Source organism: Microtus pennsylvanicus, chromosome 1, assembly GCF_037038515.1.
Source record: "Microtus pennsylvanicus isolate mMicPen1 chromosome 1, mMicPen1.hap1, whole genome shotgun sequence".
Classification (NCBI taxonomy): domain Eukaryota; kingdom Metazoa; phylum Chordata; class Mammalia; order Rodentia; family Cricetidae; genus Microtus; species Microtus pennsylvanicus.
In genome coordinates, this window is record NC_134579.1 from 139141376 (window position 1) to 139163572 (window position 22197).

Below are 22197 nucleotides of genomic sequence, written 5' to 3' on the forward strand. Positions count from 1 at the left end.
GAAGAGGAGGAGGAGGAGGAGAAGGAAGAGGAGAAGAAGAAGAAGAAGAAGAAGAAGAAGAAGAAGAAGAAGAAGAAGAAGAAGAAGAAGAAGAAGAAGAAGAAGAAGAAGAAGAAAGAAAGAAAGAAAGAAAGAAGAGATGGTTAGCTGAACTAGAATGAAGTTTTGTAGGTGTCCCAAACCACAAGCAGCTACCTGCCAAAAAAATGAACTGACTGAAATATACTTGGATTGTTTAAAACTTTTCTAACCAATTAGAAAAGTTTTGGGGTAAAGATGTTAAGGTGGGGAAATTAACATAAAGAAATAATTTTAACTACTTGTGGGCTTCTAAGGAAAACATGTAACTTGTGATCATATTGTGATTTCTCTTTGGGCAAAGATTTTCCTTTGTTTTGAAAAATATGCAACTTGTGGTTTTGAGATAATCTATTCTTGCAAAGAAATTTTTGTCTTAGGAGGAATAAGAGATAAATAAATAAAAGAAATAAGAGTAAAATAAGAAATATAGGTGGAAAACATTAGGGAAGAGAAACAGCACAGGGAACGAACAGAAGAAGCAGCAGAAAGAGAAAAATGAAATGAAGAATTAAGTTTGACCCCTCAGATAAAGTCTCCTGGGTGTCTGTGCAGTTTCACTGATGCCACGCCTCCTCTCCAGTTACTCTGGCCTGCTGAGAGCTTGTTCTCTCAGCAAAACTGTCCCTGTGGACACTTTGGCATGGTCATTCTTGTGGGACCATCTGCACCTTAGCGTGATTTGGCATTGTGCCTCTTGTGAGAACCGCCACACTGTTAGTGCCAAGAGTTCTGGGGCAGGAGAAGAGCTGTCCAGCAACCAGCCACAGTTACTGGTGCTCAACTCCACACACGACTCCTGGCTTTTGTGCACCTTTTCTGTAAGTTATACCACTGCCATGGGCAAGACACAGACAGGATGAGACATTTTCTCCTCAGTTTTGTCCACATCTGTCTGTGGTTGGTGAGACCTGCATATGACCATCCTTGTCTACCTCAGCCTTGCAGGGACAGCACCAACCCAGGACCAATTTCTCAGCTGGGAAGCTGAGAGCATGTGAACACCAGGGCCTCCAGCTCCCTCCAGTCCACAGCAGAAGACACCCACACTGCGCATCTGTCCAGTAGGATGTCTCCTGATCTGGGCTCCAGGCCCAGCATGTGCTGGATGTCCTCACCCTGCCGAGTCCTGCCGCCCAGCAGATGTCATAAGTCTGCCAGCATACCACTCCGTATAGCCCACGGCCTGTGCAGCTGCAGCTGCAAGGAGAAACATGTGGCAGGGATGCAAAAAGGCCAATATGCAAAACTGCCAACGCTCACACTGCCCTCAGCCTGGAACCCACTGCCCCTCCCCAGGCACAGGCACTTCAAGGGCCTAAATTCTTTTAAAGAAGGAGGTCTCGACTCCCCAGCACCGCTGCAAAAAGACTAGAGATAGCATAGCCTCTCAAGTGCTCCTGGCCTTGGAGAGATGGCCTCCATTAAGAACTGTTTAAAAAGACAAAATAGTGTGTTCAAAATAATCTTGAGAAACACAAAATTGGACACACTTGAAAGAGATCAGTGTAACAATTCCATTTATAAAAATTAATAAATAATTATAAATTATTTATTTATTTATTTGCTTAATAAAAAACAAATTATCTAAAATTATTTTTAAAAACCTAGTATATAAGAAATAAAAGTAACCCAAGTAACAATGTGAGAGACTTTTCAATCTAAACATAAATGCACAGCTGGAGAGGTGGCACAGACAATCAATGCCCTGTCACACAAGCCTGGCAACCTGAACTGACCTCCACATGTGCACTGTGGTATGCATAAACATGTGTGTACATGTATGCATATAAACAAACATCATATAGTCATATGCATACTAGTAATAAATTAAATTATATTTCAGAAACCTTTCAACACTGAAGAGGAGAACTAATAAAAATACCAGATGAAATAGAAAGAAGTTCCACACTCATGGGGTGGCAAATTAATACTGTGAAAATATCTATATGACCTAACTAGATCTAAACATTCAATGCAAAATGGGGATTGGAATTCCAAAGACATATAACATATCTGTGAAGAGAAATAGCACCACATTCTCACAGAAGCCAACGAGACCCCAAATGACCAAAGCAACCCTGAGCAGAAAGAGGAACACTGGAGTAATCACCATACTTGATGTCAAATACCCCTAAGAGAAACAAAACAAAATGCCATGGTTACTAGAAAGGGAATAGACATTCAAACCAGTGTAGCAGAACATAGGACCCAGAGATCAACTGAGCAGCTACAGCTGATCTGTGACCAAAACTACAATGCCAAAACCACAGATGCGAGTAAAGACGACCTCTTTACAGATGACTGTGGGGACACTGGACAGAAGAACAAAACTGGGTCCCTATTTCTCACTTGCACAAAATCCATTGGAGACCTGAAACTATGAAACTTCTGAAGGAAGAAACTTCAAGATACGAGCAGCAGCAAGGACTTTCCAAAATGGAATCCACTGTCTCAGAAAAAGTATTGGCAGATGAAGCCGGACAGTGGTGGTGCACATGCCTTTAATTCCAGCTCTCAGGATGTAGAGGCAGGAGAATCTTTGTGAGTTAGAGGCCAGCCTGGTCTACAGAGCGAGTTCCAGGCCAGCCTGGGCTACAGAGTGAGTTCCAGGCCAGCCTGGGCTACAGAGTGAGTTCCAGGCCAGCCTGGGCTACAGAGTGAGTTCCAGGCCAGCCTGGGCTACAGAGTGAGTTCCAGGCCAGCCTGGTCTACAGAGCGAGTTCTAGGCCAGCCTGGGCTACAGAGTGAGTTCCAGGCCAGCCTTGGCTACAGAGTGAGTTGGAAGAACTGGCAGATGGGATTGCATGGAATCGAGAAGTTAGCGCACAGCTAAGGAAACAACAGAGGGAAGAGTCAGCCAGAATAGGCGAGAAGGTGGCCAGACACTTCTGACAAGGAATTAACACGTAGTCTATAGAAAGAGTTCAAAACTGAATCAGATAGCAAGGGATCCTCAAATCATCTGGCCAATAAATCAGCAAATGGACAAAGCAGAGTCCTGAAAAGAAGTGCAAACGGTCAGTTGTAATGGTCTGGCTTGTCACCTGGGTATCCTGTCCCTTTAAGAGACAAGCCCCACCCCACCCCCATCCCCTGTGCCTGTTCTGAAGAGCTGGCTGATGTCTCTTGTACACTTTCCTCTCCCCCCTCCCCCACCCCTTCCCTTCCATAACCCACTAAATAAACTCTCTCTGCGTGGCATATCTATCTGTCTCTCACCCGCCAAGAACCCGCCAGGGACTCGGCTGCAGCCTTGGGTTACCTGCTTTGTTTCCTTGTGGGACTGGCCTTTTCCTGCCTAGGACCCACTGCCCCTCATGGCCCACTGCAGACCTTCAGGGAACTATGCTGCCACTTTTAAACCATATCATTGGTGTCATCAGACTCAGTAGTGCCTCCCACCCCTTTCCCTGAGCCAGGACCAGAACCGGGTTATTCCACAACAGTCCCATGTTCCATCCACCTGAATGCTGACCCCTATGTACACCAGCAGCTTCGACTGGTGAGTTTTTCCCTTCCTGTCAGCTTAACTGTTTCTCAGAACCCAAGGCCTTGACCATTGAGCTCCCAGAAACCCTCTGGTGCTCCTAGAAATAGGGGTAATGTAATAGTCTGTCCTGTCCCTTTAAGGGACAAGCCTCCCTTCCCCTCCCTCTCTCCACCTCCACTGAGGCAGGCAGATCTTCTTCTGCTTGCAGTCCTTTCCTTATCTGCCTCTCTCCCTTCTCCCACATCTCCACTCCCCTTCCCTGTTTCTCTTTCTCTCTCTGCCTCTCTCTCTGCTCCTTCCCCCTTTCCCCTTCCCTTCCATAACTCACTAAATAAATATCCAACCTCACTCTGCATGGCGTGTGCCTATCCAGCTGTCTCTTGCCCACTGTGGCTGCATCTCCTTGTGGGACTGGTTGCTCTGCCAAAGACTCTCACCCACTGAGCAGCTCCCTGCCTGAGGCCACCTGCCTTTGTGGCCTGCTGTGATCTCACTGCCCACTACCTCCACTCAGGGACCTGCAGTGTTTTATTTTAACCATAACATTGGTCCCGTGACTCGGCCAGGATCTCTCCATGTTCCCTCCTGCCTGCTGGAGACCCAGACCACTTTATTCTTTGCTACTCAATAGCAATCTGTCACCTGTCTAGCTGGGACTCTCTAGTTTTCCTATGTAGCCTGAGACCCAGTTCACACTTCCAGGGAAACCTGTTCCAACTTTCTCAGCCAAACTGCTGAGACTTTAGATTATAGTTGACAACTAGAATTCATGGGATACAGGCTGTAGCCCCAATGCCAGGCAGAGAAAATCAACATTCTAACCTGCTGTGACTCAGCTCCTCCAAAACACTGTAAACACCTCTACCAAAAAGGAGAACACCTTAAACAACAACAACAAAAAATCTCCAGGCAGTGGTGGTACACACATTTAATCCCAGCACTTGGGAGGCAGAGGCAGGCAGACGTCTGTGAGGTCAAGGACAGCCTGGTCTACAGAGCAAATTCCAGGACAGGTACCAAAGATAGACAGAGAAACCCTGACTCAGAAAAAAAGGGGGGGGGGAGAAGAAAAGAAAAACAACTAAACCAATAAACCAATTCCAGATGCACAAATCCCAAGTTGAAAATGAAAGCAACATGAATAACCAAAATAACACCTTCTCCACCAAAAAATACAAACCCCATAATGGCAGTCGCTATTGAAAACGACCTGAAGAACTACCAAATGATCAATAGAATCATTACAATCATGGTCACACAACTCAAAGGAGCCAAAGACTGAAAGAACAGTAAAATAAAATGAACAACACAAAAGTAGAGTTTAAGAAAACATAAGCAGAAATGATGTTGGAAATGGAAAACTCAATAAACTAATTAAAAAGTAAGTGGAGTCAGGCATGGTAGCAAGTTAGAGACCAGCTTCAACAAAAATACCACTAATCAGGGTAGAGGTGTGGGGATCAGAAAAATAATAAAGAGGACAAAGATGTGAGTAAAAATAATAAAACAGAAAACAGGATAGTCTTGGGAGGAAGTTCCAGTGAATCCTGAAAAACCCTGTGTTTAATTTTCCATACACTTTTGTGTTCTTTCCCCATTGTATTGTTATTCCTAAATGACTTTTTGGCTTCTGTAACTTGTTTAAGCAGACAGCCAAAGATTGATTTGGATTACCTTGACCACTTAACTTGACAGAATGGACCCCTTTCTGCTTGTTTGAGTGGATATTTAAGGTCTGCTTTTCACCTTTACAAATCTTTCCCCCACTCCCTTCTTACGGCAATCTCAAGTTTGATTCAGAAATTGTTGTCCTGCTGGCAGCTAACGAATAAATATTTTAGTTATAATTAGACTGAATTTATGGTCTTTTTCCAGGTGCCACAGTGCCACATACTCCAGAACCGTGTAGGACACGTAGGAGACAAGCTGCAAAGATCACAACCCCCACCAGAATCTATCCTAGCGAGAGGAGGACCTGTGGAAGCGTAACTGTGAAGGGAAACCACCTTCATTCAGTCCAGATCCTTAAGGATCTCACCACCAATACAGCATCAGAAAGATCCTGTAGGGTTCAGGTAGGGTCTGGTTGAGGGACCAGGGTATTTATTAGAGAGGGAATCACTTGAAAGGAAGGCCTGGCTCCAGACCTCGGTCCCAGACTCAACTCTAGGTGACTATGGAGAGCTTGTCTCCAGGGCTAGAATTTGACTTCCTGTCAGAGCTGACAGGGAACAAGGCTTCACTGATTGTCCAAGATACAGAGTGTGGAACCAGCTGTGCACTGCCACAACAGCTGCAGTTCATAGGTCACCCAGGCATCTCCTTCACCTGGATCTCAGCGGACAGGTCCACAACAGAAGCCAACTGTTCTGACGAGCTTAGGAGACTTCACAGGAAGGTCAGGGTTCCCAAGGGGAGAAACAGAGGAGACAGTTCTCCAGGCAGTTCCTTGTCCCCAGGGTCCAGTCTAGGGAATTCTCTCGTGGAGGTAACTAACAAAAGTTGCTAATGTGAGCAGCTCTCCCACTAGCCTTCCCAGACACATCCTCTCCTTCTAGTAACCTCAGCCAGCACCACGCTCAGACGCTGGGTGCTACCCCTTCCTGAATAGATGGATTGAAAGAAATGCTGGGGGACGCCAGATGCTGAGCACTGACTCCCCTCTGGATGCTGCAGGTCTGCTGTGTGCAGGTGTGCAGACCAGGACAGAAGCCAGCAGAGGGTCCCTCGTTGTGCCTAAATTATGTGAGGAAGCCATTGAGGAAGCATCACCGGTACTAGCTGGTTAGGGAGGAGCTGGCGGTATGGGTTGAAAGCATCCTTGGAAGTCCAGGATGGGGGAGTCAGGTGCACAGTCCACGGACTGTGTCTTCTTCTTTCCTGACTTAGCCATCCAGGGAGGATGATATGGAGAGCAGCCTTAGGACCAGCCAGTCGTTCTGAGGAACAGGATGAAGTCCAGGGAAGCCATCAGAGTCACACCAACAGGGACCCCAGTCACAATGCCAAACACAGTCTGCAGAGGGAGGCCTCACGAGTTCTGTTCTGCTTCAAGAATATAAAGGGAAAGAAGGCCCAGGTCAGCTCCAGGGAAACCATGAGGAGCCCAGCCAGGGTAGAAGGGGACAAAACTGAACAATCCCAGAGACTTTGGGTGTTGCAATCTCTGAGTTTTTCTCTGCTTGTCTTATTCCAAACACCACCACTGCAGAAATCAAGAGCCCTACTCAACATAGCGGAAACTCCTACCCAGTGGGGGAACCTGACATATGACGGACCCTCAGGGGAGTAGCTGTTTCTACTGATTTCTGTGCCCTTCACTATGGCTTGGGAAGGAGGGTCTGCATCTAGGTGTTAGTGAGAAGGGACCAGGACAAGCAACCATTCGTGTGGGAAAGGTAAGAGAGCAGCGAGCTGCACAGGGCAAGGGCAGACCTGCCTGAAGGAGAGGTGAGGAGATGAGGGGCAGGGAGGGAGCAGCAATAGCAGAAATGTGAGTGACAGTAGCCGTGGGGGTTAAATGACTTCCAAGACTCCAGGGACCCAGACCCAAAAGGCTGCTGGAAACCAGGCAGTGTCACCTGACACCCCTCCCACATCTGGCAGCTCCAATTTCTCCACCCTAGGAGCTTTATTCGGTTCTCTGGACCAGAGAGAAGTTGAGTGATTGTAAACTTTAATTTCGGGCATGGGCAGCTTGAAGAGATGTGTGGTCCACAGAGGGAAAGAAATCAAGTTTGGTCCTAGAGCCCAAGCACCTGACTCAACTCAGTCTGCTAACCCACAGCCCCCACTGGACCAGAAACCCCGTTTCTCCTGTTCCCAAGCCAGCCTACTGGAGGATAAGGGAGAGGACTCTGCTTCCTCCCACTGGAGCCTGCAACCTGCATGGGAAACAGTGTAGCCAGAACTCAATACTTTTATGATGGAGGAAGAAAGGAATAAAAGAAATGAGTGAATTAATGATCTAGAAGCTAGAACCTGGGACTAAACACACACAGTCCTGAGAGGCCTGGCCACACCTGCTCCCTGCTTTTCCTGGAAGCTGAGACTTTTGTCTTTCCTTCTAGAACCCCCTTCTAAGCTACCTGAGGAACCACAGCACATGATCCTGGGGATCAGCTAAGTCTGTGCCCACCCCCATCACACAGGACCTTTGCTGTGCAAGCTGCAGGAAGGGGGTTCCCCTGACAAACCTCTAGGGTCAGGAGATGGAGAGGATGACCCTAGGTAGAACTAGATCTTTCCTAAGTGGCAGAACAGTCGTCATCCAGTCACGAAGCCACTCTGTGTCACTCGTGCCTGAGGAACCCTTGACTGGGAGAACGAACGGCGCTTGACCTGAACTTTTGTATAACCAACTTCCCCTGGCTCAGAGAACATCATGGAAGAGGAGAGATGAAATAACCTAAGGCCTGGAGGATGGAGAGGATGAGGTAAAATGCTGTCTCTTGCACATAATCTGGCCACAAACTCATGAAACCATAGCAGCACAAGACCCATAGGAGACTGGCCCATCAACAGCACACTGTAGACCAGACAGGGCTTCAGAGGCCACACTCCTTCCTCAGAACCCATCATCAATTAATGGTCACCAACGGACAGGAAATCATTTTCTTTAGTGCTTAATTGCCCACACTATATTAACTGACCACCCCACCATCCATGCTCATGTAAGAAACCCTAATAAAACACAGTGTGGAACACACAGAAGAAGATAGAGGCCCAGTGAGATGGCTCGTCTAGTAAAAGCACTTGCTGCACAAGCCAGATGACCTGAGATTAATCTCCAGGATCCATGTAAGGATGGAAGGAGAGAACCTTTTAACCCTGCACAGAGTGGTGTGGTGTACATCCACACTCATTCACACACACACACACACACACACACACACACGAAACACATAGTAAGGGAGCACTTTAGGAAGAAGTGTTCAGCAGGAGTGGGAAGTGATGAGAGGGTCATGGGGTCACCCCTGACGGAAATGCACTGATATGTGTGTGCACCTGGATGCGTATGCAATTGTCAAGTAATGAATTTTAAATGTTTTGTAAAGTAGTGGCTCCAATTCTCACCACTCTTTGAAGAAAAAGAAAAATACCTAGAACACAAAATTTCCTCCTGACACTTTCTTTGAAATCTTGAAAGAAAAAAAAAAAACAGAGACTGGTCTACCTTCCAAAGGCTTTCTGAGTAGCAAAGGGACACAAAAATATTTTTAAACTTTTTAAAAGACATAAAAATATTTTTATAATTTATAAAATTATAGTTTTAAAAATACTTTTAAAGATTTTCAAATGTAAAAAATTGATTTGCTTTTAAATTCTAGAATAATTTCATATGAAAAACTAAAATTAGGGGGAGAGATGGCTCAGCAGTTAACAGCACTGGCTGCTCTTCCAGAGTCCCTGGGTTCAGTTCCCAGCACCCACCTGGCAGCTGACAACTGTCTGTGACTCTAAGATCTGACATCCTCACAGAGACAAACATGCATGAAAAACACCAATGTGCATAAAATAAGAATAAATACATTATTTTTAAAAAATCTAAAGTTATAAAGTTGGTTTTATGAAAGAGTATTGACATTCATGCTTTAGTCCAATTTACTTAGTGAGTGTACTGGATAATTTTACATCAACTTGACACAGGCTAGAGTCACGCGAGAACACTAAATGAGAAAATGCCTCCTTAATGTCGGGCCATATGCAAGCCTGAAGAGCATTTTCTTAATTAGTGACTGATGGGGGAGGGTCCAGCCCATTGTGGGTGGAATCATCCCTGGGCTTGTGATCCTGGTTTCTGTAAGAAAGCCATGAGGAGCAAGAAGAAGCAGTACCCTCCATGGCCTCTGCATCAGCTCCTGCATCCAGGTTCCTGCTTTCTTTGACTTCCTGTCCTGACTTCCTTCAATGATGAACAGTGATGTGGAAGTAAGAGCTAAATAAACCCATTCCTCCCCCAAGTTCCTTTTGATCATGGTGTTTCATCACAGCAATAGCAACGCTCAGACAACACGTTTATGAATTAAAACGACAAACTGGAAGAACCACCTACAGAACAGAAAAACATATTTGTAAGTCATATATTATATGGCTTTTGTGTTCAGAGTAAACAACTGTAAAACTCAGGAAAACGGTGACCCCTGCTCATCAGGGAAATGGGAATTAAAAGTTCTGTGAGACACCAGCTCACCCAGGTAGAATGGCTGTCACCCCAATAACTGACAGCAGAGCCGCAGAGGATGTGGAGAAAGAGGAACACTAGTTCACAGCTGGAGGGGGTGCAAATTGATGCAGTCATTCTCTAAAGCTCGTGGGAGTCCCTCACAGCATTAGAAATGCCATGTGACACAGCTATTGCACTGGACATATACCCAGAGATCCTGTACCCGCAATAGAGATATTTGCACCCCCATGAATACTGCTGCTCTATTCACTATACAAGGAGATGGAGCCAATCTAGATGTCCATCAACAGACGAATGCATAATGGAAGTCTAGTGCATATACCAAATGAAATATTATTCATATCTAGAGAAAAAATGAAGCCACAAAATTTAAGGAAAGTTGGTAGACTTAGAATGTATAAAGTTAAAGGAGATCACTCAATGTCAGGGGGGAAAGCACATGTTCTTTCTTGTATGTGGATCCTAGCCTATGATGTACGCATGTACACAGTAATTAAATATGAAGAGGTACAGTACAACATGAGGAAGGAGAACATGAAATTTTAAAGAGACAAAACACTCCCTGATGAGTTCACAAACATGCTGTTCTTTGTGGGTCCTCTGAATGCGCTCTCAACATGTGCACAGTTTAGATGTAAAACAGGCCCTTAACAAGCAATATCCACATGTGACTCTATGCTGCCACCTTCCTGGGAGAATCATATTTGAAGGTATGGTTTTCATCCTTTAAATGTCTCTGTACAGTGCAATTCTTACAAGTACTGCCAACTTAGGTGCATTGTACTCTAAACAAAAATTTTATGTATAAATATAAAAACTGTAGAGAGTGGAGGCTGTCCAAAGTATGCAGAAGGAGCTACGGGCTGCATTCTGCCACCTGGCTCCCAGCTGCCTGGCTAGCTTATGCTCTGAAATAACAACACACAAACTGTATTCATTTAAACACTGCCGGGCCATTGTATCTAGCCTCTTCTTGGCTAACTCTCATATCTTGCTCTTACCAGGAAGATTCTAGTGTTCATCATCTTGGGCTGGAGCTTCATCGCGTCTGACCTGGAGAGGAGCAGCATGGCGTCTGCCTCACTTCCCTTCTTCCCAGCATTCTGTTCTGTCTACTCCACCTACCTAATTTTCTGACCTATCAGGCCAAGCAGTTTCTTTATTGATTAACCAATAAATTAATTAACCAATGAAACAACAGATTGACAAATGACCTTCCCACATCATTAGATTGACATATGACCTTCCCACATCAAAAGTATGCTTAAATCCTCATAATAGGGGAATTTTGGAGAACTCCTGGGAATGACGACTTAATAGGCCTGAATCTGGAAAACTAACACACCAGGAATTATGAACACTGAAAAGCTTGCACGATTTGATTTGCTTTGATTTTCATTATATTTTATGTAATAATTCTAAAATGTGGTTTCTGGGTGGATGAATGTACGTCCCTTTAAAACCTAAAAGTCATAACAAAACTATTTTAGAGTGAGCAAAGGCCTTGGATATTCCTGCCCCTGAACAAGATGTACAAAAAGCTAATGAACACCCTGGAAAGGGGGTTTAACACCATCAGTCTTCGGGGAACTGCAGATCAAAGTGGCAGTGAGTCTCACCTCAGCTGTTACAGTCTCCAGCAAAAGTCTACCTAGGTCCTCAAAAACAGCTGCACACTGGGACCTTCCCTGGGAAACTAGGAGCTCAGCTCCACTACAGCCTTTGGAGCTTGTGACAGCACAGACATGAGCTGCAGGTCTCCTCATGGACACCAGGGGGCGACAAGAAACTACATAATCAACAGGGAAGCTCCCTGAGACCTGAACAAGTCTTGTAGCCTTGTCTCCATCTGGATTCCAAGGGACTTGGAGCTCCCTCACATAATCATTTCCTGTTGTAATAGGAGCAGTGGGCTGCTTCCCGCCACCCGGCTAGCTTTATACCCGAAATAATTACACGGAAACTGTATTCTTTTAAACACTGCCTGGCCCATTAGTTCCAGCCTCTTATTGGCTAGCTCTTACATATTGATCTAACCCATTTTTAATAATCTGTGTAGCCCATGAGGTGGCTTACCAGGGAAGATCTTAACCTCCTTCTGTCTGGAGTGGGAGAATCATGGCAACTCCTCACTCGGCTCCTTTCTCCCAGCATTCTGTTCTGTTTGCTCCACCCATCTAAGGGTTGGCTTATCAAATGGGCCTAGGCAGTTTCTTTACTAGCCAATGACCTTCCTCCATCAATTTCCTGTGTCTCTGAGAACCCAACTCTACAAGGAGACCCTATGTAGTCCCCTCCCCATCACAACACCCATGAGAAAAGACGGGGAGGTCACAGGGCCTTCACCAAGGAGAACAAAGGCATCCCAGAAGGGTCAGGGGGGCATGGGAAGACCTGATTCACACTTAGCTAGCACAGGAAGCTGGGGGGAAGGGTGTCTCCCTGGGGCTCTCCATAGGGAGCTGGAGCACACAGTCCTCTTTCTAAGACACACAGCTCACCTCCTCCTGCACACAGGGATGTGAACCCCTGAGATAACTTGTATCAGACACCTGAATGGTGAGAGCAGTGACCACGGATCTGGGCCCTCCCCAGTCAACACACAGACCTTTTCCAGCCCCTAGAAATAACTGCCACTACCTCCCTGGAGTAACTCCCACTTTCCCAGAGCATTGAGATCACAGGGCAGACTGGGCTCTGCTGGATTTTTGTGTCACAAGGAAATACACTCTTGGCTATAGGAAGTGCAGGGACAAGGCCCTGGGGTGAGCTGCTGTTCACTAGGGGCACAGGACATTTCCAAACCTTGTGGCTCAAAGTATGCTTTAGAACACAGAACCAGAAAGAAAGAAATAGAAAGAAGGGAGGCAGCACTGATACACAGACTCCACCCCCAGCCCATGTGACTCCAGGAGGCGTCCTCCTCAGGGAGGAGGCTCTGGAAGAAAGGCAGAGCAGACACCAGAGCAGCCAGGCTAGGCAGCAGCCTGACAAACAAACCTCCTGTCCAGAGGAAGAGCCTAGGCCACAGCAGAGACATGGAGCTCTCCTCAGCCCCTCTCCACAAAGGGCAGCTACCCTGGAGGGGACTCCTGCTGGCAGGTGAGGAGACATTCCTCAGGGGTGTGGACAGCAGGGGAGCTCAGAGACTGGATGGGGTCTTCTGGGAGGGGGACAGTGCCAGAGAGGAGACATCTGGCTTCTGCTTGAAGCCTGAGAGCAACAGGAAGCTGGCGGTGAATGCAAATTGTTAAGTGGGGAGGAAAACTCAGGGGTTCCCCCACAGTAGTAAGTTTATCAGCACTGGCCTCTGTACCCTGAAGACTGACTCCCACAACTGTGTCAGGGTGACTCTCCAAGTAAAACTCAAACTGGGGCCAGTAAACAGGGTCATCTCATACATACGACCCTGAGGAATCCACAAATAAACCCCAGGCTCTGGGACAGTGATTTGCTCACAGCTATCTGAGCCTGTTCCAGGCAGTGAGGTTTAAATAAAAATCAAACCAGTTCTCCTCACAGAGTCCTGGTGCTATGAAGCAGGAAGACAGAGGAACAAGGAAATCTAGAAGGTGGGGTCAGGGGTTGACAAGCACTTCAGAAGAAACAGAGCTACGAAGGTCAGAAAATGAAGGCTTTAGAGGAGGAGGTCAGAGAAGACATGCCTACACTCACCAAAGATTCTGAGTGTGAGCAGGGATCTGAGGGAGTGAGGGGTTGGCTGTGCAGACACCCGAGAAAAGTTTCATTCAGTGGAAAGATTTAGGGGTACTAAGGAATGGGGGTGATGCTGCTGACCTCCACCCAGTAGGACACACACACCAAGGCTGAGAGTTGAACACACTTAGTTCTCAATTTCCTCCAAATGCAAAGATCTATTATTGATAGATTTTTCTCTCTTCCCTCTTAGCCTCACTTTTGATCTACTGGAGCTCTCCCACCACAGCCCAAGTCTCTGTGGAAGCAGTTCCGCCCCATGCTGCTGAAGGGGCAAATGTTCTTCTACTTGTCCACAATCTGCCAGAGTCACTCCTAGTCTTTTACTGGTACAAGGGAGAAAATACGGATAGCAGTAACGAAATTACACGATTTATAACATCAGATAATGTAAATAAAACAGGGCCTGCATACAGTGGTAGAGAGACAATATACCCCAATGGATCCCTGCTCTTTGAGAACGTCACTCAGAATGACACCGGAGCCTACACGTTGCAAATGGTAATGCAAAGCTTTGATAATCCGAAAGTATCCGTGCAGTTTCATGTCCACCGTAAGTAATTCTCTGTAACCTCTGGGTCATGGGTGGACCTAATCCTACTTCACACATAGAATTGTCAGTGCTGGATGACTGTGTTATGGTCCCCACATTGTGGTTCAAACATTTAGTAAAGGACACGGAGTGGATGAAACAGCAATAAATAAGGATCCCTCACTTGAATCCACCCTCAGAGTGGGGTGAGGTAACTCAGCCCAGGCATCTCAGACTCTGCCCAGGGTCTTAGATACTCATCATGGCCTTGAGAAAGACCCTTCAGGACTCAGGCAGGGCCTGGCTGAGAAAACCATGAAATTCTCACAGAGACATGAACACCTGAAGTTTGCTCGATATCTCCACCCCAGACTGGACTAGGAATTTTGGGAAGCTTGTAGACTGGGTTGGAATTTGACCTCCTGTTGGAGCTGACAGGGGACAATGATTGATTGTAGGCTGGTAGCCTGCTGACTGTCAGCCTGTGAGAGCCATGTTTGAGGCAGGTCACCTAGGCATCTCCTCCTGAGACTCAGTGTGCTCAGCATAGGTGGAGGGGTATGAAAGACAACCAGCTGACTGTCCTGATAGTCTTCGGAGACCCCTCAGGAAGGTGGAGAGCCCTAAAGAGATGGGAGAAAAGTGTACAAATGGCAGCTCCCTGCCTCTGGGGATCCGGATCTGAGTTTAGCAGGCAACAGTAAGAGACACTGCTTGGTGGAAGGTCAGATCATTGCTCACCTTTCAGGTGAACTTATAGGCATGGCAACAATCATTGTCCTATTCTAGGGAAACTGAGACAGGAAACACAGTCACTGAGTCAGAGTCACACAAGCCATAGGTGGCACAAGCTATCTGTCCAGAGCCACATCTCCAGCCTCCCCACCATGGAGACTCTATTAGGTGCCCCTGAGTCTTATAGATCATTTCCTAGACTCAGGCTTCTTTTATGGATCCCTGATTCATGTCAATCAACATAAAACTTCTGACAAGAATGGCCCAGCTGAAGCCCAGCCTGACCTGAGTGCCAGCCAGATCCTGATCTGTGTATGATCTCTGATGGGTTGTCAGTTTCTCAGGGAAGCTCAATGTGAAGACTAATTATGACTTATCTGTAGTAGTCCCCTGAGCAGCAAAGGCTTGGAGGGCACTTGTCCTTATTGAGCAGTGGAGGTCAGGGCAGCTGGAGGGACTCACACATAGTGTCCCAAGACACGCAATGGGTCAGTGAGGACCAGAAGATAACATGAGGTCTCTGATTCCAAGTCTCGAGTCTGTCCATCACCACACACTGCAGCTCAATTCCCTCCTGGGAAAGCCCTTGCTTCTCCCATACACAGCACAGAGGCCCCATTGTCTGAGTGCTCAGCTACTCCATCTGCCTAGTTTTTTGCTTCCTCCCTGATTCTTTGAGGATCTGGGTTTGAGGGGAGATATGAGACAATCTCGGTTGAAAGAGGCCCTTGGAAGAATCAGAGGTACCACACAGGACAACCTTCTCTCTGTTGTCTGCACACACAGCACTGCTACCCAAGCCCAGCATCACAAGCAACAATTCCAATCCCATGGAGGGTCATGACTCAGTAGCATTAATGTGTGATCCAAAGACTGAGAATACAACCTACCTGTGGAGGAGAAATGGCCAAAGCCTCTCAGAAGGTGACAGGCTGAAGCTGTCTGAGGACAACAGGACTCTCACTTTACTCAGTGTTGTGAGGAATGACGCAGGAGATTATGAGTGTGAAACCCGGAACCCAGTGAGCACCTCCCGAAGTGACCCATTCACTCTGAACATTACCTGTGAGTATTGTCTGCTTCATCCTGGCTACAACTGTCTATGCAAAGGGCTAGAGCTAGGAAACTGGGTCCCCTTGGGTTGGTGACACAGACCCACCACACAGATACCTAGGCTGGCCAGGAACTCCTGGCTCAACCCAGGTACATGCAGCCAGGCCCAGCATTGAGCTAGAATGGATTTGAGGCTCAGGGTGATGGAGACAGGGGACAGTGCAGACTCAGGCTCAGTGCACACTCGAGTGTGCAGTAGGGATGTTTGTGTGCTGTACTGGAGATGGATTAGGACTTGTGCCTGCTGCATGAATACTCTTCTACTAATCTGCACCCCAGCTCTGGGTGGGGGCTGCTCAGCTGAGGTTATAATAAAAGTCAGAGAGATACTATGACCTTCTGCAGACCAGGATTGCCCTTCCCTCTGCTGACATCACATGTGCCTTTGTTCTGTTTGCTCCAGATGGTCCAGATGTCCCGATCATATCTCCCTCAGATACTTATTTTCATTTAAGGACAAACCTCAATCTCTCCTGTCAAGCAGCCTCTAACCCACCTGCACAGTACTCTTGGTTTGTCAATGGAGAGCTCCTGTCATCCTCTCAAGAGCTCCTTATCCCCAACATCACTACTAATAACAGTGGATCCTATACCTGCTTCGTCTATAACTCTGTCACTGGTCTCAATAAGACCACAGTCAAGTACATTGAAGTCCTTGGTAAGTGGATCTCTGAAATATCAGCGACAGGTTTGGAGTGGAGTCTTTGGCTTTCTGGGAAGACACAGAAAAATTTAATTTCCAGCCCTTATGTATGAGAACAAGCAAAACTCCCCTGAGCATCCTGCTCCATCCCTGTCTGATCTTCTCCTGCTGCTCTGACTTTCCTGGCTATAGGGATGGAGCTTGGAGTGTGAGGAGGAGCTTCTCCCAGCCTTGGAAACCTCAGCTTGGGTGAGAGCCTTAAGGTCAAGATTTCTTTGTGTTACTAACACAGGCCTTCCTGTCCCCTCCATTTTTTTCTTATGACCTCCATGACTTGGAGGAACACCCAGGGCTTTACTGTGCTCACATTCTTTTTCTCCATTGTGAAGAGAAACCTCCTTCCCCACAGATGGGGACCAGCAGTTCAGAGCTCTGCTCCCAGCTCTGCTCCTGTCTCAGGGGTAACTGGCTGAGCTCTGACTCCATGGGCGGGGAAGAGAGGGTGGAGAAGGCACCGGGGAGCCTGGTTCTGACTCACGGTAAACCATGTCAGTGATGACTTGATGATGCTCTCTCCCTTACTCTTCTCAACTTAAAAAAAAAACTAACAAATGTTGAGCCTGGCAGTAGTGGCACATGCCTTTAATCCCAACACATAAGAGGCAGAGGAAGGCGGGGATCTCTGTGAGTTCAATGCCAGCCTGATCTACAAGGGCTATTTCCAGGACAGCTAGAACTGTTACACAGAGAAACCTTGTCTAGATAAACAAAAACAAAAACGAAAAAAAAGTCCACTGAGTGTGGTGGTACACGCGCTTAATGTCAGTACTAAGGAGGGAGGGGACAGGTGGTAGACAATACGAGTTCAAGGCCAACCTGGTCTACATAGTAAATTCCAGGTCAGTCCCACCTACAAGTGAGACCCTCCCTTGACAAAAAAAAAACAAAAACAAAAATAAAGAAAAGAAACATTTTTTTAAAAAAGTAAAATAAAATGTCACTGATGTACATCAGAGACCTTGAGGTCAGGAATGGGTTAGTTGGCTCTGAACTGTGTCTGGCCACCAGCACAGAAGGTGACCAATGAGAACAGTGAAGTACACTTGCTTGGAGAACAGAGACTCCTTGAGTCTCCATGCAGAGGAGTATACAAGGAAAATCCCAGAGATATCTGTGGTGAGATCCAAGGATGGCAGACCCTAGTCCTTGCATTTGGAGGCTGACGCAGTTGTATCTCTTTCAGTTTAAGGCCAGCCTGGTCTACATACCAAGTTCCAGGCTAGCCAGGACTGTAGAGTAAGACCCTGTCTCAAAAAAAAAATCAGGATTGAGGATAAGAGCGGCAGGCTGTGGTCAATGCTGTGGCCATTCATATGTTCTCTGTGGTATTTAATCCATCTCCAAGCGGCAGGAAATAGATTTCTCTTCAAACAGAAATTCTACTTATTTATTTATTTATTTATTTATTCATTTATTCATTCAATCATTCATTTTGGTTTTGCGAGACAGGGTTTCTCTGTGTAACTTTGGTGCCTGCATAGAACTTGCTCTGTAGACAAGGCTGGCCTCACACTCACAGAGATCTACCTGCCTCTGCCTCCTACCACTGCCCGCTTCAAACAGAAATTCCTTAGTTTGGGATTTCTCCAAGCCCTGAGGAGTAGGCTTCAACACCTTTAAGATTAGCTGGGCTATCTGAAAGAAATGACACATTGTTTAATGAAAAAGAAACAGAAGGCTATTTTATAATGGGGGAACCTGACTGTTCACATTCATAGAAAGTGTAAGCAAGCACAAAAATCAATGGGGAAAACATTCTGCCAACCATGAGATTTGTGGACATGTGGGCTGAAGGGACTGCTAGTGTGGAACCTGCATGCATACCCTGAGTCGAGGGTCACTGTGGGTGCTCTGGGTAGGAGGAAGGTTCAGCTCTTTCTTTACAGGTTGTATCTTTTACCCAAACATGCGATCTTCCAGAGGGCCATGTCATTCTGTAGGCCCTGTGAGCTGGCAGAGATCTCTGAGAGTAAATGACTCTCACCTGGTTCCCTCTACTGTTTATCCACAGAGCCAGTGACTACACCCTCCATCCAAGTCACCAACACCACAGTCAAAGAACTGGACTCTGTGTTCCTGAACTGCTCCTCAAACAACACCGGGATCTCCATCCATTGGTTCTTCAATGGCCAGAGGCTGGAGCTCACGGATAGAAAGAAGCTGTCCCTGAACAACAGTACCCTCAGCATAGATCCTGTCAAGAGGGAGGATTCTGGGGAGTATCAGTGTGAGGTCTCCAATCCAGTAAGTTCTGAAAGGAGTGACTCCATCCAGCTGACCATAATAGGTGAGTGACCTCCCCTCCCTTCTGACCCCATAGTGTTAGGGGAGGGGCAAATTCTTTATCAGCAGTGTCCAAAATGTGTAAAAGTCACCAGGAGAAAAACATGGCTCAAGATTCAAATACAGTCAGCTTGGTAAGGGATGTATGTTAATCTCGCGTGTTATTACAGTTCCAAGAAATTCATATCCTCTATTGTCCTCCTCAGATACCAAAAGTGCATGTGGTACAGAGACATACAAGACAAAATACCCATACATAGAAATTATCTTTAATTTTTAGATCTGCCACTGTAGACTTCTGAAAAGTACATCTCAATGGCAGAAAGTATATTCATATTGCTGTGTAAACACCATTATTGTCCATTTCCAAAACTTCTCGTAATCTATCCCACCCCCTACAATCCTGGATTCAGTTACTGAGTTGAATGCAATTCTCTACTCTTTTGAGGACCCACAGTGCCGTGTCTCATGGTTGCATTTAAGCCTCCCATTGAGCGATGCCCCAGAGCTCTAATTTCTTTATATATTGCAAAGTTCTTCCTTCCTGTCTGTGATTTTAATGGTGTGCGTCCTAAGAGATGTGCGCGCTGCTTTATTGTGACTTTGATTTCCCTCTGGTCAGTGACTGAGAAGTGAAGTGGAGCCTCTTTCCCTGTGCTTCTTGGCCATGCACACACTTTCTATCAAGTCCATACCTTCCTACTCTTGTCCTCTGTATTTCAGCTGGGTTCTTTGCTTTTGTTTCTCTGTTTGCTATGTTGGAGTTTCTTACAGACTCTGGACATTGGCCTCAATGGTTTATTTAAAAATATTGTCTGCCTTTCTGAAGTGAACTTTTCACTTCCTGGTGTAGTTCTTTGTTTATTGTAACTAATGGTTTTTAAATTGATGTCATAATGGAATACATTTAAGAGAAACAATATCTAGATACAGTTTGGAAGGATTAATTCAAATTATTTAACACATCTGTTACTTCCCTTATCCTTTTATGCTAAGACAATTGAAATTTATTTTTCATTTCTTCACAATCCATTATAGTAGACAATAATCTCCCTGCTGTATCATTTCTCTCAAAACTTAACCTTCTGGTCTGTCTGAATCCTTTCACCCAGCAACTCCCCATTCCCTCCTGCTGCCACTCAGTCCCTGGTAACCTTCATTCTTCTCTCTTTGTCCACAGAGATTGTGAGATTCTCCTGAAAGAGATCATCTGCCTTTCTGTGCAGGGTTTATCTCACTCAGCATCATGTACTCTAGGATCTTTCACATAACCACATTGACAGAACCTCCTTCTTTTAAAAGCACAACCATGTGAATAGACATCACATTCTCTTTACTTACTCATCCACAGATAGACATTTACTGTCCTTGATTATTGTGAAAAATGCCGCAAAGACCTGCTGGGTCACATGACTGATAACATCATCTGATGCACATTTTCAATTTTGCTTAAATCCAATTTATCTATTTTGTTGCTGCCTATGCATCTGGCATCATAACAAAGAAACCGGGACAAGTTCAGCTTCAAGACGCTTTCACCCTGTCTCCTGAAAGTCTGATGGGTTTCAGCTCTGATCCATTTTAGGTCTTTGACCCATTTAGAATTGACTTTTATATGATGTTAGCTGAAGGCTTAACTTCATTCTTTTGCCTGGATATCCCATTTCCCCAACATCTCTTGTTTAAAAGATCATTCTTCCATCAGTTGGACAATCTTAGCATCCTGATCAAAACTCATCTGGTCACAGAGGTGCAGTTGGACAGTGAGAATACCTTCCAAGTCCTGCAACTCAGCAGGACAACCCTGTGTGACACTGACCAATTCAAAGGAGCCAGCAGAGACAAATGTCCTTAACAAACGTGAAAATGGCAAATGAAGTGATGGGTGTGCTACCTGCTCGGGACTGACAACACATTAGATGTGCAAAAACTGTGCTCCACAAACACATCATAGTAACAACTAATCTTTAATCTAATCATTGGCCAGTGTGCATGAGCAGTTCCGGGCTTTCCAATTCTACTTCACTGATCTGTATGTCTGCCTTTATTTTGATTATTTTAGCTTTATACTAATATTATGAAATCACTAAAGATGTCCTGAAATTTAATTCTTCTTTGTTAAGATACTTTTAAGGCACTCACCTCTAACACCAACTTTAGGAGCAGACAGGTGGCTCTCTGAGAGCTTGAGGTCAGCCTGGTCTACGTAGTGAGGTCCAAGACAGCTAGAATGGACTGTTTTCTTTCTATACTGGGGTTTTGATCTGATGTGCATAGAACTTATAAATTACTTTAAGTAATATTGTTATTTATCTTTTTTTTAAAAAAAAAGTCTTTTAGGCCTCCTGGTCATGGCTTTACGTAATTACAGCCACTTATGAAGCTGAGAGGCAAGGGTACCAAAGTTCTAAGAGTACCTAACATAGTCAATTCAAGGCCTGCCTGATTAATTTAGTGACATCCTGTTTCAAAATCAAAATTAAAAGGCATAGCATAGTTCAATCGAGCATCGTTCACCACATATAAGGCCCGGGTTTCGATCCCCAGCACTGCAAAACAGCAATAATGAGATGACATTTTCCCACTGATCAAACCCACTGGCTTTCATTTCTTGTCTTCTTTCATCTCTCTTATTTGGTAGTTTTCTGGGTGTAATCTTTTATATCTTTGGTGGAGTTAATTCTAAGTATTTTATCCTTTTTGGTGAACTCATAAATAAAATACTTTCTTGATTTCCTTTCCAGTTGTCCAATGTTAAGATTGGGGCTCTTGCTCAGTAACTGAACACTTGCCTAGCATGCATGAGGACCTAGGTTCAAGCTCCACTACTGACAGGAAGAAAAGGAAATCTAACAGTTCACGGTCAATATTAGTATACAGAGATACAGCTCATCTGGGCACGTTCACTTTGTTGTCCAACAATTTTGCTAGTTTTGCTCATTTAGTTCTGAGAGTTTCCGTAGAAGGTTAAGGATTTTCTACAAACAAGCTCGTGTCTTCGCAGATGTGTATTTTACCACCTCATAATCGGGCACCTTTCATTTCATTGTCTAGCCTGATGGTTCTGTGTAGTGTGTGTCCTAAGAGTCTCTTGAACAGAAGTGGTCACAGCAGCATCCTGTGTGCTTCCTGATCTCAGAGAAAAAACTGCCAGTGTCCCACGGAATATGATGCTGGCTGTGGGTTTCCACATGTGACCTTTGTTAGACTAAGCTGGACTTCTACCCAGTGTCAGTGTTTTTGTCATTAAGTCTGTGAAATGTTGTCAAATGTTTTCATCCAATCTTACTAGATATACATCTAATCTATTTTGTTTCTTTTTATCTCTAAAGCATCAGGGTTTCCAGGAATTTGTC

At 45.5% G+C, this 22197-nt stretch overlaps 1 protein-coding gene across 9 annotated transcripts in view; it reads left to right on the forward strand.

The window, feature by feature from the left end:
- Window positions 1-22197, forward strand: part of LOC142858703 (cell adhesion molecule CEACAM1-like) — a 238812-nt gene that overhangs the window by 211770 nt on the left and 4845 nt on the right. For 3 of the 9 annotated variants that reach the window (XM_075988312.1, XM_075988354.1, XM_075988321.1), the window contains one exon: window positions 18570-18845. The exons of 4 other annotated variants lie outside the window; for them this stretch is intronic. In XM_075988312.1, the coding sequence (XP_075844427.1) occupies window positions 18570-18845 (276 nt within the window). Of the gene's footprint in view, window positions 1-12702; window positions 12861-13668; window positions 14029-15528; window positions 15808-16258; window positions 16514-18569; window positions 18846-22197 lie in introns of those variants that run through there. 2 more of the 9 variants (XM_075988399.1, XM_075988389.1) reach the window with 2 other exon arrangements.